General features: G+C 46.2%; 1 protein-coding gene across 5 annotated transcripts; it reads right to left on the reverse strand.

Moving 5' to 3' along the window:
- Positions 1 to 4,519: 4,519 nt before the first annotated feature.
- Positions 4,520 to 14,437, reverse strand: TP53INP1 (tumor protein p53 inducible nuclear protein 1). Of its 5 annotated transcripts, none has more exons than XM_040546562.1 (5): positions 14,343 to 14,429; positions 12,744 to 13,025; positions 11,931 to 12,282; positions 10,294 to 10,327; positions 4,520 to 7,909 (listed from the first exon to the last, which is right to left on the reverse strand). In XM_040546562.1, the coding sequence occupies exons 2-5, from the start codon at positions 12,853 to 12,855 to the stop codon at positions 7,892 to 7,894; spliced, it is 516 nt and encodes a 171-aa protein (XP_040402496.1). In that variant the 5' UTR covers positions 12,856 to 13,025; positions 14,343 to 14,429; the 3' UTR covers positions 4,520 to 7,891. The 5 variants fall into 5 exon arrangements, with proteins under 5 accessions (XP_040402496.1, XP_040402497.1, XP_040402493.1 ...); XM_040546563.1 differs by having other exon boundaries at positions 11,931 to 12,279; positions 14,343 to 14,428; XM_040546559.1 differs by lacking the exon at positions 10,294 to 10,327 and having other exon boundaries at positions 14,343 to 14,437.
- Positions 14,438 to 19,495: the final 5,058 nt, after the last annotated feature.

A 19,495-nucleotide genomic window follows, 5' to 3' on the forward strand; every position in this document is an offset into this window, starting at 1 on the left:
TGGAGAAGGCCCAGGGGAGACCTTACAGCAGTCTTCCAGTGGCTAAAGGCACTACAGGAAAGCTGGAGAGGGACTCTTTGTCAGGAGGCGTACGGATAGGACAAGGGGGGATGGCTTTAAACTGAAAGAGTGGAGATTTAGATTAGATGTTAGAAATTGTTCTTCACTCAGAGGGTGGTGAGGCAGTGGCACAGGCTGCCCAGAGAAGCTGTGGATGCCCCATCCCTGGAGGTGCTCAAGGCCAGGCTAGATGGGGCTTTGGGCAACCTGGTCTGGTGGGAGGTGGTAGGAGGTGTCCCTGCCCATGGCAGGGGGGGCACACTGGGTGGGCTTTAAGGTCCCTTCCAACACAAACCATTCTGTGGTTCTACGTCAAGAGACTTTAACTTCTGAAGTCATATAGCAGTAGCTCCAAGATAGCATTTTCATGAAATAAAAGGCTGACTGAGGAGCAAAACTTTATGCGCACCCCGTTAAGTCTCATTTCATTCCTATTTATTCAAATACCAACCTATTGTGACTATGCCATGGGAACAACCATGCCAGAGGAGCACCGGTTTGCTCTTCTAATGAGTCATTTCTGTATGTGCTAAGAAGCCTGAACCCTGCTTGCGAGTATGGCTGAACTGTGGAGGTGGCAACATTTTGTGGTTATAAACGTGCACCAAAATAATTCAGCTGAGGCAAAGAAAGCAGATACTGAGCAACTCGACAAGAAAACAGTGCTTCCATCAGTGTTACTTTTCAGAGAGCAGTAATTAATATCATAGCTTCATCAGAGGTGTACAAGGATTTATATGAACAGGAAGTTAGGTTGTGAGAACTTCAGTCAATAGGATTCTGTTGATATGACTCTTTACACGAACATTTTTTTAATTTCTCAGTGCCAAAACAAAAAACAGTTCATGATACTTAGGAGGATGTCCAACCTAAATTTAAAAAGCAGCATTAGGTCTGAACTAAGCACCCCCAAGAGGACCACTGTGAGTATAACTACATTGCGTTATCTGCATGGAAACAATTATACAAAATAATAGATCAAACTTTCTTCTGTAGAAAGTATGTCTCAGCATACATCCACTGCTCTGATAAACATACAGGTCACAAAATATACATCTGAAAATGAAAGTTTTTACTCAGTGTTTGCTCTGGGACGACGGATGCTTTGTTGCGCAAATTCCATTTCAACACCATCAGTGAAATAGATCATTTTGTCCCCCGGTTTGTTCAAATTTAACAGTTCAGCAACTACAATTGACAGAAGTGGCCTTTTGACGTTAACAATATACTTGATAAACACACATGGGGAAAAACGTAACTACCTGGAACCTGCTCTCCATCCTGTCACAGGCAGTGAGGGGGTAAAATCATAAGAAAACCCCGAGATCCACAGATTTCCTTCAGAAAAGATTAACTCACGAGACACACATATCTGCAGATAATGCAAGTTAATGAAGTAAGAGTAGCCAAAGAAATAAAGTAGGTTTTTTTTTTGGTTGTTGTTGTTTTTCATACTGGCACCACTTTCATTTACACATGAAGTGAGGCTCGGCAGAACGAGTCTCATCATAGCTGTGAGAAGCTAAGCTGCTCTGTGGATTTTTCAGAGAGATATTTTCTGTTCGGAGGACCCACGGAGGGAAAAAACCACTTAAGAACCATCAAAACTTCTATGGAAAAAGCCTGAATGCACACAGAGTTAGCAGCCAGCTAACCGGAATCGTTCACTGATGAGGCCGGGGTTGGTGGACACAGACCAGGCCAAGGTGCTCACCACCTTCTCTGCCTCACCCTTGACCAGCAAGGTCTCCCAGGACGCTGAGCTTATTGAAAGGGTTCAAGAAGGAGAAGATCAACCAGCAGCAAGTGAGGATAAAATCAGGGACTACCTGCACAAACTGAACCCATACAAGTCCATGTGGCTAGGCAGGCTGCATCCCACCTTCTAAGAGAGCTGGCTGGTGTCCTTGCAAGGCCACGCTCCATGATTTTTGAAAAGCTGTGGAGATCAAGGATCTCTGACTGCAGGAAAAAGCTAAGAGAACAATCCAGAGAAGACAGTGAACCTGTTTCTTACATTTAAATGGAATTTCCTTTTGTTTCAGATCATACCCATTGCCTTCTGTCCTTTCCCTGGGCACTATTGAAAAGTCTGGCTTCTTTTTTTTAATCAGCCCTCTTTAGGTAGTTACACACATTGACAAGACCCCCCTGAGCCTTTTCTTCTCCTGTCTAAACAACCCCAGATTTCAGCCTCCCTGCATTGTTTCAGAGGCTCCAGCCTATCACCTTCCTGTCCCCTTGCTGGACACACTCCACTACATCCATGGCTCTCTTACACTGGAGAGCCCAGCACTGGGCACAGCACTCGTACATCTCACCAGCACTGAGTAGAGAAGGATCATCTCCCTCAACCTGCTGTCACCATTCCTCCTAACGCAGCCCAGGAGGCTTTTAGTTTTTGAGGCCATGAGGTCCAGTACTAGCTTAAAGTCAACTTGGCGTCCACCAGGACAACCAAGCACTTTTCTGCGATGGTGCTTTCCAGCCAATTGGCCCCCAGCCTGAACTGATGCTAGTGGTTATTTTTCCCCAGGTACAGGACTGCATTTCCCTGTGGTGATTTTCATGAGGCTCCTGCTTGTCATGGTCCTTCTGAATAGCAGCACAGGAGGATCAACAACTTTCCTGCTGTCTCCAAGCATGCTGGTGGTTCACTCTGCTCCAGCAGCCAGGCTGTTAATGTAGATGTTTAGCAGTATAGGACCCAGAATCAACCCCTCAGGTACACCATCAGCAACCTGCCTCAAGATAGACTTGGTGCCAGTGATCACAACCCTTTAAAGCTCAGCAGTTCAGCTGGTTTTCAATGTACCTGCTCGATCTACTTACATAGTCCAAAATTTATGGATTTGGTAGGATGCTACAGGAGGCATTAAAAGCCTTGTTGAAGTCCAGATAATATCTGCTGCTCTCCCCTTATTTACAGAACCAGTCATCTAATTTTAGAAGGCCATGATGCTGGCCAGGCATGATTTCCATTCTGGTTACACCTTACCACCTTCTTGTTCTTCAAGGTTGGAAATGGCTTCCAGGATTATTGCTCCATCATCTTCCAAGAGATGAAGGTGAGACTGGCTGGCCTATAGTTCTCCAGATTCCCAGATTCTTTTCATCCAACTTGAAGATAGTTGCTTTCTTCCCATCCTCAGGAACCCTGGCCTTTGCCATAACTTTTCAAAGATGAAAGAGAACGGCCTCACAATATCAGCCAGCCAATGACCATTACCAGTCACAGATGCATCCCATAAACGTGTGTCTTAGGAGTTCCTTTAGTTGATCCTCCTCAACCAAGGGAAGATCTCCCTTGCTGTAGCCTTTCCCAATAGCATGAGGGGCCATTGATTCCTAAATGCTGGTCTTACCAGTAGATACCAGTGCAAAGGAGGCATGAAGTTGTTCAACCTTTTCCATGTCCCTTGTCATGAGGTCTCAGTCTCCTGTCCTATTTAGCAGCAGGCACTTATTTCCCCCGATCTTCCTTCTGCTTGTAACATATGTAGAAGTCCTTGTTGCCTTTCACATCCATTGTTAGACTCAACTGCAGGAGGCTTGGCTTTCCTGAGCCTGTCACTGCCCATGTGCAGAGGGTCTTTATGTCCCTTACAGGTTACCTGTCCCCACTTCCACCTCCTGAATGGTAACAGCCTTCCAGTACCTACAAGATGCATACAGATTCATCACAGTGGTAAAATGGCAGGTCCATGAAAGGCAGTGGGAAAGATCTGAAACAAGACATTCATACTAAAAGAAAAGCCTTCCCTGGTCCTCCAAAAAAAAGCCAAGCACCAGGACACGTTGCCAGGAGATTGTGCAGGCTGGAAAACCTCCCAGAATGGAGGTAGGACCAACTCAAGTCCTGAGCAGCCTGGTCTGACCCCAGCAGTAGCCTTGCCATCTTGATGAAGAGACCCACCACCACACCCAGCCAGCTTGGTCATCAGCATCCATCAGAGAATAAGTAGACAATATTTGGATGTTATCAACCACTGGAAGGTGTCAAGGTGTATACCCTAGATACTATTAGGATGTTTGTAGGATGGAGTGAACAGCCAAGCTGCCCCTCTGGTCACTTACTAGCGGACTGGAGATCGTTCTTCAGAGGAAGATAAGACAGTCCTTGTGGAAAGTACAGTGCCTCCCCATTTCCCCAGTTACCTTGTGAAGACCTGTCCATCTACAGTTTGCTTCCCTTCCACAGCTTTAGCTCCCCACCCTGCGTGTTTTATTAAGTGGTAATGTTTTTAGTCCCCAGCCTCTTCACATAGCCCACTTGTAGCCAAAACATCCCTTAGACCATGCGTTGTCACTTGATTGAGCAATGCAAGCCAATTCCCCCAGAAATGTTTCTACTACAGCAAGAATTCTGCTGTACTCACCATATTCCTACCTACCACGCTCCAAGGGGGGTGCTCACATATTTGAAGTTTAACAGACAAAATAAGACTGACAATTTTTGATAGGCCATTTTTTTTATTGAGTTCAGATCATGTCTCCCATGGTGCGCGTAACGCACTACGAAAACAGAATACAGAAGATCACTTTAGTAAATGCACACTGGTTATTAAGCAATGCTACTTTTTGGCAAAGTGCTGTATTTTGTCGGTTTTCAGCTTGTGTTAAGCTATTAAAAGAGCCAGACATTCTTCCATATCAAAAGGTCTGCTACAAATAGAGAAGTGGCTCTAGAAAGAAGCTGCCATAGATGCATAGACTGATGTACAGTATTAATCCTAACTGAAATGTCCCTTTTGAGTCTTCAAGTTTGCTGTGTAAAGTTACACCAAGAAGGCACAGTTTAAAATGCAAGTCTGTCCATTGACCAATACATATGAAAATAGCATTTCTGAAAGATTCATGAATATCCATCAGTATGAGACAGTGCAAGGCCTCCACTTTTACAAGAAAAAACACATTTTAATACAGTTCAAAAACCATATAAAAAGCCACACAGCTCACTATTAAAACAGAAAACCAAAACAAATCTAATTGCCCAATAGCTCCAGGCATAAAATGGGGCTAGACCAACATAAATATTTAAAACAAATTAACAAAAAGCAATTGATGCAGTACTATCTCACACAATAATATGGTTTCCAATATTACAAATTGAAAAGCACAGCTTTGTGCAACAAAACAGTTTATATCCTGAAAGATATAGGCGTTCATCACCAGAAAGTTATCTAGTAATGTAGTATTAAAAAAGATCAGTTTCTCCCAACTCTAGGAGCAGTCTAAAGTTGCATTTACTTGCCTGCTAAGAACAAACCAAGGCTCTCATTTTAATGCCGGGGAGCCTTTATACTCTCAACTCCATCTCCCCACTGAGATTCAAAGGATTACTTACTCCTTCCAACACAGGGAGGTGGAGGCGCCATCTTCCTTCATTTAACTTTAGGAAAATTAAAGCTGAAGGAAAGTAGTTACTTACATATCAAGAAAAATAACACAGGAAAGCACAGAGTTTTCCTGAGCTAGAAAGCTGTCAGGGAGAAGGAAGTTTAAGTTGGACAAAGAGTTGGAGTGATAAAGGTAGATAATCTGAGACAAGTAGAAGTATTTATGCCAGTGTACAGATGTGAGACTGGTGAAACTACAGCTACTTGCAGGTAAACCAGAATATTTGGGCCACAAAAGAATTTTTGTATGGACATAGGTACATACTGCTGGAAATAGTAACAAAACCCCTATCTGAGGCTCACGATGTGACCAATTTTGTTCTCTTTCACAGTCCATATGAACTCCATGTGTCTAAAAAAACCTAGCATATCCAGGTAAGCACCACTTGCTCTTACACATTTAACTATTTGTCAACATCCCTTTGCAACAATCATAACTAAACTCAGGGAAGCAGCAAAACTGCGACGAAACAGTATTTTAAGTGCTGTTCTCCATACCCTAGGTATGTTCCACAGCAATTCCAGCTGCACTCCATGCAACACCAACACTACATCGAGGCTAACTCAGGTTGTTGGGCTTTTGCAAAACTACAGCATTTGGCTGGATTGAAAATAAAGCAATGCAGGCCTGGAATAATTCACATTATTGACCTTGCCCAATTTCCAGAGACCCCCCACATGACTCCTTACACTAACTTCTGTATAAGGACTACTGGAAGACATAACTGAATGCAACATTAACACTTTAATGCCCTAGGCACTAAACACAGGGAAAAACAGTTGAGCACTGACAGAAAGGAGGTAAATTTACAGATTTCCCCCTTCTTTCTGTGAAGATTTCTGCTTCTTCACCTCCAAAGCCATTTTACCTACTTCCTAGATAAATCTATCAGGGTTCAGTGTGCCACGTGGCTACCGTGCCATATGCACTCTGTTAACAGGTAAACTTTAAGTGCCCGCCTCCTTCCAGAATTCTCAAGTATTTGTTGGTTTTGAATGGCTTTTCTTCCCTGTTGGCCTACAGAATTCAGGTCCAGGCCTTCTCTGCCCAGCTGAAGGGAAGAGAGAGCACTGTGATGTGCCTCAATTTATACACTTATCTTTGTGTTTAATTAAGACTTTCAGCACACTTTTCTCCCTTTCACACCGCCCTTCATTTCCAGTCACAATTAAACTCAGACTTCATTGGAGAGGGGGACTAGAGAAGGTTTGTTAGGAAAACTTCTGGTAAGAAACAACTTTCAGCTATTTTTGAGCAACTTTCAACCCGTAAACAAGAAAAAGAATCTAACAGCAAATAGCAGCTCAGAAATAGCTGAGCATCAGACTGACTTCTTTAAAAAGCAGTCATCTACAACAGGATTAGAGTAAGAACAGTTGTTCCACCATCTTTTTCTGTAACTAGACAGATTAAATGGAATAGGTTAGGTCTTGGAAAATATGTCTGTCTTAGAAGACAAGAAGAGTTAGAGAAAGGGAAGAAGAGAACTCAAACTGTACCAGGTAAAACAGTTCAGCTCTCTGGGTTACGCATCTGCACTTAACCCATAGGTCCACTTTTCCTTTCACTCCACTGTGAGGTACTACATCTGCAACACCAGTGCCATGTCATACTGCAGGAATATCGAGGGGACATTGAACCCATATTACGTACCCAACACAACTCTAGACTCCACTCAAACACAGATAGGTACTAGGCAATTTATATGAGATGTCCTTCTTGTAACAGTTCGGCATAGCTATGTAAAATCCACTGGCAGCTACCGTATTTCCTTGTTAGAACGTAATCATATATGCTGAATACAGACAGATACACAAGCTGTCAAGTACTTCTCATTAAAGCATATGGCTAACCTCAGATTTTCTAACTCCGCTTTGATTAATGCAAAGATGCAACTGATTTTCCATCTCAGTTAAGTCTCCTTAACTTCGGTGGTCCTCAGAGACCACCTAAGAACCCATCAGTTTATAAAACAGCACAAACTGTTGCACTGACAGGCTTCCAAGACACTGATATTAAACATCATGTAGGACTTGCAGCAAGATGTTTGGAGGTGTCTCGTTTCAAACGCACGCAGCACTAGTTATGATTGTGTCTGAGGGAACGATAATCAGCTTCGGATTGACCACACTTACCTACGCATGAAAACAGGAGCAACCTAAGAACCAATTAGACCATAGATTAAAACCCCGAGAGCCGTCAGTAATTGAACTGACGCTGGCAAGGCTGGTGAACAAAGAGTCCGTTGTGCTTGAGTTGCCGAGAGTGGCAATCCCTGGTAAGGTTTTGGCGGCGGAGCCCATTTCTGTTGAGATAGTGTCTTTCGCTGTGCTCTTTTATCCAGTGGGTAGGACGAAAGCTCTTCGATTTTTCCAGAAAAGTTGAACGAGTAGCAAGAGCTGTGACGTAGCAGTGAACACGCTGCCCCGTTTCATTTTGGGCCTCCAGTCTGAAAACACAACAAGCACTTTTAGATTGTTACCAAGTTAGCGTTGAAAAGAGGCAAACTATACAGGGCATGAGAACTTCAACATCGGGCAGGTCAAGCAGGGGCACCCTTATTCTACTGGAAAACGATTTGGGCCAACGTTAGGCCAAGTCAATTCAGGAAAAAAAATCACATTGGTAAGTAGGGTGTAGTGCTGCCAACTCACTTTTTCTGCAGAGGCAACACAATAGCCTCGAGCTATTATGCTATTGTGCCTTTCCTTCCCTGCCCCACCTCCCTAACCCCAAGATGCAGCACGGATCAGAACTACAAGGCTACTTGCGTCACTGATCCAGCTTTAGAAGACTTAAATTTATCCGCGGGGCTAAGTTTGGTTTAAAAAAATCACCTTGAACATCATTTGTTCGGTCTGAAAACAAAAGCACACTGATGGAAGTGTACAGTTGGATCACTGGCCACACAAGTAAACCCAAACAACGTTCATGCAGAAGAATGGGAGAGAGACTAGTGGTGACACACGCTGGGAATAACTCAGCAGGGTCGCTCTCCAGCCAGCCCTCTTGATTTCATGAGCAGAGAGCCAGCAGTTGTGGCAAACCCTTACTCCATCATGCACTAGTGAGACACACAAGAGCAGCCTATGCAAGCAGGGACTGACACACTGAGAGGACTTCCCTACTTCCCAGAACAATCACTGGATTTCCTAAAAACTTCCAAAGGACAAAAATAACCTTGCAGTTTTAGAAGTAAAAAAGCAAATCCCAAGTCTGAGTGCCACAGCTGGAGTGAGACCAGTGGCACCAGCACTACTTGCCTTCCCCCTTCCTGCCCCAGGACTCAGGTACTTGTCAACAACCCAGCAGTGCCCAGAACGGTGTCCGCAAGGCCAGGAGCTTGCTCAGGCACAAGCAAGGTGCCTGTTGGGAAGTCTTTCAGCACTAGCATGCCTCTGTGAAGTCCATTAACGCCGGGGAGGGTTAATTGCACTTGTCGTCCAATATCTGTGAGCTCCTGGAGAGCCTGCAGCAAGTCTGGGCTGCCATGCCCCCGGTACACCCTCTCAGTCTTGCTCTTGCAGTTGATCAGCACAGACATGAGCACCCTCTACCTCTCTCCACTCTGTGTGGAAGGGATGTGCTGTCAGTACGGAACTTCACCCTGCCTCTCCCCTCTACTTTTTTCCTTTAAATATAAAAATCCACTTGATCTACTTGCTTTTTAGCCCCCTGGGTATAGCTGCACTCAAGCCTACAGACTCCAGAATAGTCACATACGGCATGCTCGTTTTCTCTTCTTCCCTCATTAGATTTGTTCTAAACCCAACACTTTAAATATGAAGCAAGAAACAAGTGAATAGGATGACACAAATCAACTCATTTCACAATTCAGTTAATTTTTGCTATACATACTGCACCACTTTAATTTACTAGAGGGTGCCTGCAAATATGGGGCTATCATTTTCTTTATGTGGAGGTCCCTCAACACGTTCAGTGGTGGAGCTGGAACTCCAAATGAAGTCTTAGTAGTGAAAGGCATAAGAAACTAGGGGGCCAAACCACTGTTATAGGAACACCCATAACCTAAGCATGCTTTTGCTTCATGTCATTAGCTACAGAAGGGCATCAACTGCTAACACAAAGCATTGTGGTTTACTATGGAAAAATACGACTAACTTAAAGAACAGAGGGAAGTTTATGCAACATCCTTTTGCTCTGAAAGAAATTTAGGAGGAGCAAATCGAGATTTCCTCCACAGAAGGAGGAAGACCAATTTGAAATTCTTGCTGAAGATGCTTTTAACTTCACACGCCCCTCAAATGCTTTACAAGCCAGTGCTGAAAGAGTAATAAAAAGTGGAAAAATAAATGAAAAAAAAGAGACTGGGATAGCAGATACTGTTTGAATTATCTAGGAGGCCATGCACTCTTGTGAAGTGTGGCACTGTGGTACCTTACTGTTTGCTCTTGGTAGCCTGGCACTAGTGGGCCCCAGGCACTGGAACCGGGCTGACAAACCCCTATCCTCACGGTCAAGTCTCATTTTGGAGGGGCTGTGTCTAAAGCCAGCCTGCTGCTACACACACTCTGCTGTGTCCCCAGCATCTATTCTGCCAGAAAGCTAAGCGTCCTGCTAGTTGCGCTACACAGCCAGGCCTCGTAAGAAACATTATGGGATTCAGACCCCACAACAATTAACGAGATTTTTCTGCACTTAGCATTTTGGCTTGTTAAAGCAGATGTAGTTAGGCTCGATCAATTCACATTATTTGGCACAAAGGTTAGTCCTAAAAATGAGTATTGTTTTGGCATACAAGGCTCTAGAGGAAGCGGTGTTGCTAGCAGGCTGATCAAACACAAAGCACTGTCCCAAAACAGGAGTACTTACTGTGCCAGCGTGCCTTAAGCAGCTTTTCTTGGCCCTACAATGTTAAATGGCCAACCATTAAATCACTGGGGACTCCAAAACAGTTTGAGACTCATTGCATCAATGTTATTGATTTTTCCAGTTTGTAATTTACCTCAGCTTTAGACTTAAACTACTCCCGGTTCCGCCACCCGAAAGTGTTACATTTTACGCACAAGCCTAGGTCATCTAAATAAAGCAGCAATTCAGAAGTCAGCATGAAGAAACTTGGTGATACGCCAGCTGAGGATCTCAGCTTTAGCTTCCCAACACATTCAAGTAGCTTAACATAATACAAGATGCCAGTATAAATTCTTTGGGAGAAGCGCCTCTCGTTCACAAGTCACCAGAGAAGTCAGTATCCGCCTTCAGGTGTTCCTGTCCCCTGGAGATTCGCAGTTTAGATAAACTGGCCTACTGCCTTTCACCAGGCCATGCCTAACACCCTGTGGTTACCTCAGCTTCCCTCAGATCTTTGTTTTAAAGGTGCTGTGCGCACATAGCCTCCTACCAAGTTAAGCTCAACCCTTGATGCTTAACATCACAAACTGCCCTCCCTAAATACCTACAGCAATCCCCTGTTCTCTAAGATCACTGGTATCAGCGCCGTGCTTCATTACCCAGCAACATGCATTATCTCAAAGTCACCCAGTTCTTCAAATTAAGAGCTTCAAGTGTGGCAAGGAGCTGATCAGAAAAGGCAGCGGGCATCTCCCTAAAGCAGCTTGATCACTGCACTCACTGTTTTCCTAGACAAAGCTTACTATACTACAATTTCTTTTAACTACAGTTTCTAGGGGTGTCAGGAAAGGTCAGTCTATTGCCAAGGATAAACAAAACATCCCATTGTTTCTAGTTAAGGGAACACAGACAAATATGGAGCCATGATGGCAAAGATACATTCTATCTGTACACATACACGTGCTATATTATACAGATGTCTATATTATAGAGATGTCTATACACTGGCCATTTAACACCAAGGAAGCAGTGCACCAAGCCCTGCTACTGCAGCAATTCCACATGGCCAGACCTTTAGGACCCAACGCTAAAACAGCACAGCTTCTTACCCTGCTAGAAGTTTACAGTGCAAATTTTTACCTTGTGGGGAGTAAGTCTATGAGTATCAGTTTAATTTTGTACCACAAGCTGTGTGTGGAAGATTTAATCTCTTGTCCTAATCTATCACTGGGTTAGAGTAACAAAAAGACTTTCCTGACAGGACTGTTGAAGTAGTATTTTTCACCTCAAGGTGACTGAAAAGGTACTGACTAATGCTTATGAAAAAATACCGATAGCTATGGAGGGGGCAAAGTGCTTTCAAGTCTACATTACCAGCCACACAGTTAACTGCCAGACCTGGAGTGTGTTCTGAGGGAGCAACTGGGCTCCATAAATACGCACCGCAGAGCCAAAACAGCATCACCAACTGCTTCATGGCCCAGTCATCCCCTAAGATTTTCCTAGGCAGGCAGCTCTGACCACCCTACTCCACTTGTGCAGTATTCATGCTTTATTCACTCGCTCCGGAATAAGCTGGAAAATTCAGTATTAAGTGTCTACGCTGATGAAGTAGAAACCAGATAGTTTCGCGACAAGGCGGGAGAAGCGAGACGTACCTGGGACTACCCGGGCTGGGGAACTCCTCGTCCCCGCAGCCAGGCTCGTTGAGGCTGTGGCAGGCGTTGTGGACAGCGTACACGGACATGCTGGGGTGCTCGATGAGGAGGTTCTCCATAGGACTGGTCTCCACCTTGATGGCGGTCAGCCCACCGGCGGTGAAGCACGGCGGAGGGGTGATGAACCAGCTCTCCTCCATGGGGCAGGACTCGAACTGGATGAAGCAGGACTCGCTGGCCTCCGGCAAGTGCTCCAAGGGGGACGGTAAGCAAGAGAAGACGGGCGAGGTGTCGGCGGCCGGCGCTTCGGCGAGGTCCGCTTCCTCCGCGGAGCAGTTGGTGCAAGCGTCTGCTGCAGGTGAGGAAGCCACGGACATTGGCGAGGGCAGGAGGACGCAGACAGCAAGGTCGAAAAGAGCCAGACACAGGATATAAAAACAAAGAAACAGAAATACACCCCTATCAGCATGTACGCAAAATTTGTTTTACCAGCAAGGGGAGGGGAAAAGGGAGTTCCCTGGCGATCCACGCTAGACACATAAAACAGCTGTTATCAGCAGAGCAATACAATTGTGTAATAAGTCAAATAGGGTTTATCTGCACGAGTGGTTCTGCTGAAGCCTGTGTCAGGTCTACAGGCCTGACATCATTCTTCTCATCAGTTTACATAACCCGTTTTGGTACACTTGCTCAGAAGACACCTATTTGCTCAGGAGACCTACATTTCTATCTACATTCCCTTTTCTTAGGCTAAAATCCTGTTAAGTGACTGGTTTCTTCGCATGGAAAGGTGACAAGTACAAGCCATCTTACCTATAAAGTCAACCAGAATCCACTCATCGTCTTCCTTCTCACTGAACTCTGGCTCTTGGCTGGACAGGCTGTCGATGTCTCCCATGAACATGTTATTTAACCTCTGGAACATTACTAAGGCAGGAACAAGACTTTGGCTGGTAGATCTTTATATCCAAGGAGCAAGGCACAGCTCACACTGTACTAGCAGAGTGGCATCGACTTGAGATTAAAGTGCATAGATGCTTTATCAGCTTAGGCATGGGACATTCAGAGTCATGGCTGGTAAACACTTTGTGAAGCCTGCAAGAAAACAAACAAAAACAGGGTGTTAATGACAAAGCAGCAATAATATCCTGAGGGAAACAAATGGAAACCCTCTCCTTAGTGCAGTCTGAGGTATCAGTGGAGGTTTTTTCTCACAGGCAGAGTCTCTCCTCCCAGTGAGAGGCACAGAAGTAGCCTGGGTCTCTCCTGGGAGAGGACAGCCTTCCTCCCAGGTCCTCCTCCCCACGCAGAGCTCTGCCCAGCCTCCAACCCCACCTCCTCCTGGGTGAGGAGGGAGCTTTTGTGCTCCACCGAGTCCTTCCCCAGCATCCTGCCAGCTCCCTCACGGTCAGGGAGAGGGACGCAAGGGGGGTTTCCCACCTCAGCCCACAGACTCCCCTGGTGCCTCCAGCAGCACCCAAGGGCGCCCAGGGGGCTTCTTCTCCCCTCGCCCACCTACAAGGGGGGAGGCAGGGGTTCAAAGCACACTCACTCCCTGTTACCAGCAGGATCTCCACACAGCCCGTGACATGCTAAGCAACTCCAAGGAGCAAGGAGAGGCAACTCCTATGCTTAATTACAGCAGGGCTCGCTTCTCGCCACTAGATCTACACATAGCCAGCGAGCCTGGAGAAGCACAAACATCCCATCAGTACTGAGAAGCTCAAAGCTTACCCACCTCACAGCAGCCTGCCTACAGCCCGTGAATATCTCTGTATTAACTAACAAACCGAGGCCACAAACCAGCTGAACATCACTCCCGTGCGGCCTTTACTTATTCCTTATTTATTTTGTGACTTAACTACACAGTTACTATGCAGCTTACATTAAAACAGCTTCATATTTGAGCTCCCGCAGCTCATGAGGGCTCTTACAGTTAAACACCGCTCCAATAGCGCACTGAAGTAATAATTAACTAAGCTAAATTAATTAACTCCCCCCCCCCCCCCACCCCGCCAGAGGGCTACGGGACCGCTCCGTCCAGGCCTAGAAGGCAGCGGGAGGGACACGGGGGGGGGGGAGGGAGGGACCCCAACCCCTTCCCCAAGCAACAACCCCACAAACGAGCGGGGAGCACCGGCTCTGGAAGGAGCAGGGAAGCGAAAATAAGGCAGAAAAAGAAAAAAAAAAAAAAAAAAAAAAAAAAATTAAATAACAACAATAAAGCAGGAGGCAGAGCGAGGAGCCCCGCCGCCGCCAGGCGGCTCCCACCAGCCCCACACGCCCCGGCAGCCCCGCTCCGCTCCTCGCCGGCACGGAGGCACCCGGCGGGGGGGGGGGGGGGAGGACGAGGGCCCGGACCCCAAACCCGGGCGCCCCCCCCCCGGGTGCCGGTCCCCGCCCGGCGCCCACCTGCGCGCGGCCGCTCCCGCCGCTGCCGCTCCCGGCGCCGGGCGCGCGCCGTGCCCGCGCCGCCCTTTGTTGTGGGGGGGGAGCGCGGCCCCGCCCCCTGCCGCCCCGCCCCTCCGCCAATGGGAGGCGCCGCCGCCGCCTGTCGCTAACGCACGTGACGGCGGGGAGGGGGGAGGGGGAAGGGGGCGGGGCTTCGCTGTGAGGGGAGGCTCCGCCCCTCCCGCGCCCCGGGCGGTGCCTGCCCGGGGAGGCTGAGGGGAGGGAGCCCGCTGAGGGGCTGAGGGGGGCGTCCCCTGGGTTCCCTGACGGTGAAGGGGGAGGTCACAGCGGCTCCGAATTAAGCACGAGGCTGAAAATTAAAAAAATAAACGCCCCCAAAGGGTTGATCATCTACCCCAGGGTTGCGTTGTGTCACAACGCGTCAAATAAAGCTGCACAAAGCACACGGCGCTGACAGGAGCCGTCACGTCTGGCCGCTGGGTCAGTGACAACAGAAGCATTAAAGGCAGGAGCCGTTGTTTATTATTGACGGCTATATTCAGAATTGGGCGTTAATCAATTAGCATGATGTGTTTTGCCAGCGTAGGCGAGCCCCGGGGTTGTACACAAGAGACAAGCCCCCGCTGAAGTTCAAAGGCCAGTGTTATGTTTTAACGTCCCCTGAGAGGTAATTAAAGGGATGGAGCTCTCCTCAGGTTCTCTCATTCCACCTTTAATTGCCCGTCATCACAAAATGGTGGAAGCAACGGCCCTTGCTGTGCCTTCCCCCAAATCCCCTTGGCGGGATGGGGGCAGATCCGAGAGCTGCCCTCCACTCGTTTGCTCCAGACCTGAGGCCCGTGAGTGGTTATAGACCAAATAAATTACACGTGTGGACTTCAATACCTGCTGGCCAAGAGCCTGGGGGTTTCATCCCGCCCTGGCTGAGGTCAATGACAAATTTAATGGTGATTGCGATGGAGCGGGTTGTGGCTTTAGGCGCTTTGTCCCGAGTTGCTCACATCAATTAGTCTTCCTATTGAGTCTAATGGTTGGTAGCTCAGGCCGGCCGACAGCAGAAGAAATACGGTCTCTGCGGTGTGGGGTTTGCTGGACACAAAAGCTGACAAGCTTTCCATAAGGAATCTGATGTTTGTATTTGCATTACAGAAAAAATAAATAAATTATGAAGCGATCTCCAGAGCCAGCGAACTGCTTCCAGCAATGCAGGCAGCTGCCCGGTGCAGACTTTTGGTACAAGTCAGCAGAGAGCCCGTTGTGCTTTCTGTGTGCTCAGTGACACGGCCATTGCTGTGGCTGCAAAAATTGCCGTGTACTTCCCGAGCACTCTGCATATCATAAGAGCAGTAAGTGGCTGGGCAATATTCCCCCGTGATTTTAAACTACATCGATTTTTCTAGATCCTACACATTAATGCGAAGCATGATCTGCTGCCTGGGTCCCTGCTACAGCAGTGTTTAGCAGGCACAATGTATGTCTGGCCGTGGCGTACAGGGATATTGACCTTCCTAGTGCAGGATCTGCAAGGTACAATGAGCGCATTGAGCTCCTAACAAAGCCCTGCCATGTGTCGTGCCTCTCGGAGAGGCCCGACTGCTTGGTCATGCCTGTTTAAGGGGTAGGTGAGAATGCAGATCGATCCCCATGTTAGGAACGCTGGGTGGCAGGAGGGAGAGCGATGCGAAATAGCACTTGCACGAACTAAAAAAAAATAAACTTTGGTGAAGACATATCCTCCAGACAAAGATATATAAAAAACCTATGTAAGCTATATGTGACAAGCCTCTTTATATCACTCTGAGTGATTCCTATGAACAAATCAATCATTTGTACGCAGCACGAGCCCAGCATGACTGTACAGGAACCTCCAAAGCATTCATCTTTTCTGATTCATGTCTCACTGGTTTAAGGTCAGTGCAGTGCAGCAACCAAAATCAACACTTCACTTTAATACTCGGTTAAAAACATATGCCCTGAGCCTGATTGTCATTGAGACTGAGTCTAATGCCTTCTCCACCTGCAAGACAGCTTCCACCTGGCTGTGGCAGAGAGATTTTGAAGGATTCTGCAAGATCACTGCTGTTGGATAGGTCTTGGTCCATCCTGCTGAAAGCAATATGCAGAAATAGCTGGGGTTTCATGATTTCAGAAACATCTCAATTTTATAATTAACCACAATTAAATCCTTTTTTTTTCTTCATAAGAAAAGGGTATTAGATGCTGTTCAAAAGATTCCAGGCTTTCCTGCCTCAAATTTAGGCACATAAACTACCACCCTGTTGTTTAAAGCCTGAGTGGTCTGGACAGATCCAAGCCCAGTCTCACACTTGTGTCTGTGTACAAAATGTTCTGTTCTGAAAGCGGACTTTTAGATTTAAACACCAACCTCAGTTAAAATGGCCACTTCCTTTTCTGCTTTTCTTCCTTCGACTTTGGTTAGTGCAAAGCTTTCTGCAACATTGGCTTAAAGATACCAGACTGATCGTTCCCGTTGTAAGTCACAAGTTTGTAATGCTGTTTTCCCAAACAGCAAGTTAAAATTTTGAGCAAGACCAGGCCTTTCCAGATTTTTATGCAAAACAGGTGTTAGGGACCTGTTTCTATATTTCTAGAGCATGAACTAAGCAAATTCAAGAATCCAATTTGGGCTTGACTAGGAGCCTCATAATTTGGCTGACTGAGATCCAAGGAAGCAGAAATTACTGGATCTGATTCTCCAAACCAGACTGAAAAAGTTGGGGCTTCAGTTTTCTGGGGAAGAACTATTATCTGAAACCATTAAACCTGTGATCCTTCCCAGAAAAAGAGTCCTTGGTTGAGACAGGGAGAATACTTTTTCCTTAGAAGCTGTCAAAAAGCAATTCCTTCTTTTCCTATTGTTAGAGAGCAAACCCAGGTATTATTCTGTCTTCACATTTTCATTGGCAGGGAGCCACTGTAAATCATAGCCAGATTAAAAAATAACGGTAAGCTTTAGCCATGCTTCGAGCTCTTTTCCTTGACTCAGTCAAAATAAAAACCCTTTCAGAAGGCTGGTCTGAATACCTCTGGGCTTTTTTTGTGCTGCCTTCAGTGACGGTGTCTGAATTGTGAGCTCAGGCTGGCAGGGACAGGGCATCGCAGGAGCTGGTACTGTACCGAAGTATGGGCAGCAGAGAGACAGAGGCTGGTGCTTGTTTTTGTGTCATGATGTGAACGATTTATCTGCTTAGCCCCGAGGCGTTCGTCAATCATTTTCCATTGGGATTGGCTGCCCTCTTTCATACCTGTGTCTCGTACTACAAAAAGTCCGGCAGTTTCACCGCTCTTCTCTGAACCTGCCCTCTCCTTCAGCACTCTCTATAAAAGAACCTATGATACCTCTGGGCACAACCAAGAATCGTGCTCCCTGAGTGTTTTTGGCTTTGCCCCCTAATCAGAGAGGCTTTCCAGAAGCACAGCTCCTGCCCAAGACAGTCAAGGAGAGCTGTCCTGTCATCCAAAGGAGAAAACACCTGGGCATTTTTGACTTTGGGCATGAACTTGAGTTTATTACATTTATGAAATTTCTACACGCTGTTTATGAAATTCCTAACACATCGGTGTTTGATGGGTTATTAACATGGTTATTAACCCTTCAATTTTTTTGTTCTTTATTTCAGTGTGATGAAATACGATGATGTGCATCCCACGGTCGGCATATAGGCCAGTGTGCTTCAACCAGTGCTGGGGAAAGCTGCTGCAGCTTCATGTCTGTAAGAAGTTGTTCTCTGCCTACTACAAGATGAGCTTAGGAAGAACTTAGCTTGGTGCCGTGATTTATTTTCCTGTGCTGGATTTATCTTCGTAAGGATTAATGTTCAGTGCAGGGATAAGTAGGTCTCTTTGTTGGTAGCATATCTGTGTTTTAAATCATGTGGGAATGACAGATGGTGATGAAATAACAGAAGTGTGTGTGCAGAGAGCTTCCTCCTTAAATTGTCAGCTCAAAGCATGTTTTGTTGTGTGGCTAGCCATGCTTAAAACCCTTTATTGATTTTTTTTTGCACAGCCACAGTATCTGCAGACACACATTGTATATATCTCTGAGGCATTTCTAGCCCGACCAGCGATCCACTTGTTTCCTTTTGGCTCTCCCACTGATCCATATGTTTCCTAAAATAGCGAGTGCTATCTTTGTTTTGTTGTGATGAGTTACAAAAGAATTAGCAACATCAGCTTAGCAACCAAGTAATAAAAATCAGGTCATTTTAAAACGTGCTTGAATTTCAACCGCAAGACTCCCTCCAACTGTAAGTTTCCATTATCTTTGACAGAGCTCTTCATCTCTGCAGCGTACGAAGCCATGCATGTGATTCTGCACGGTAATCCTTTTCAGCCGTGGATGTTTGTTGCAAATTCTGAGCCCAACGTTTCTCAACATTACTCAGAACGGACCCAGGAGATAAAAGAATGCGCCAAATACTTCTGAGAGCAGATCAAATAAGGGCCATTGCAGTGGAGCCTGAGGTGACCACAGTGGATAAAAAAGACATGGCCTGTCCTGCTTCCAGGTCTCAGGCACTGTGTTGGTAACAAAGCCAATCGATACTTCACAATATCCTTAGCCAGCATGTTCAAAACTAATTTTAGCACATTATATATACAAATATATGTGTATCTGTATGCATTTTGTAAATTATATACACAGTATGTAATGTGGATGTGCTTTACCCAAGGAGGAACTGCCAGGATCCCAAGCACTTACCGACAGGTTCCCTTGCTCGCCTAGGACACGGATGATGAATGCCAGCGCTCTGTGCCAGCCAAGCTCTGCTGAATGAATAAATACCGTGGGAGGTCTTGTCTGTTGTGCTAAGCATTTCATAGAAGCCAGGTGCAAGAGTCATCATCGCATACTGAGTCACTGCAACTGCAAATCTGGTATTACGTTCGACTGAAGAGCTTTGTTCAGATCGCATTTTGAAACTGGTTATGCACAACAACAAATTAATGAGGTCTCGGTGTCTGTCAGATTAGTGCTAATGAAGCCTCTAGGCAAGAGACAGATCCTGCCACACGCCCTTCCCATCTGGAAGAGTCTGCTTTCACAGCAAGGTATGGCTTCCCTGCACAACAGCGTAGCTCCCCGGATGCCAGCAAAGTTTCCAGCAAGACAGTCTTGTCCAGTCACT

The sequence above is a fragment of the Cygnus olor genome, chromosome 2, assembly GCF_009769625.2.
Source record: "Cygnus olor isolate bCygOlo1 chromosome 2, bCygOlo1.pri.v2, whole genome shotgun sequence".
In the NCBI taxonomy this organism is placed as follows: Eukaryota; Metazoa; Chordata; class Aves; order Anseriformes; family Anatidae; genus Cygnus; species Cygnus olor.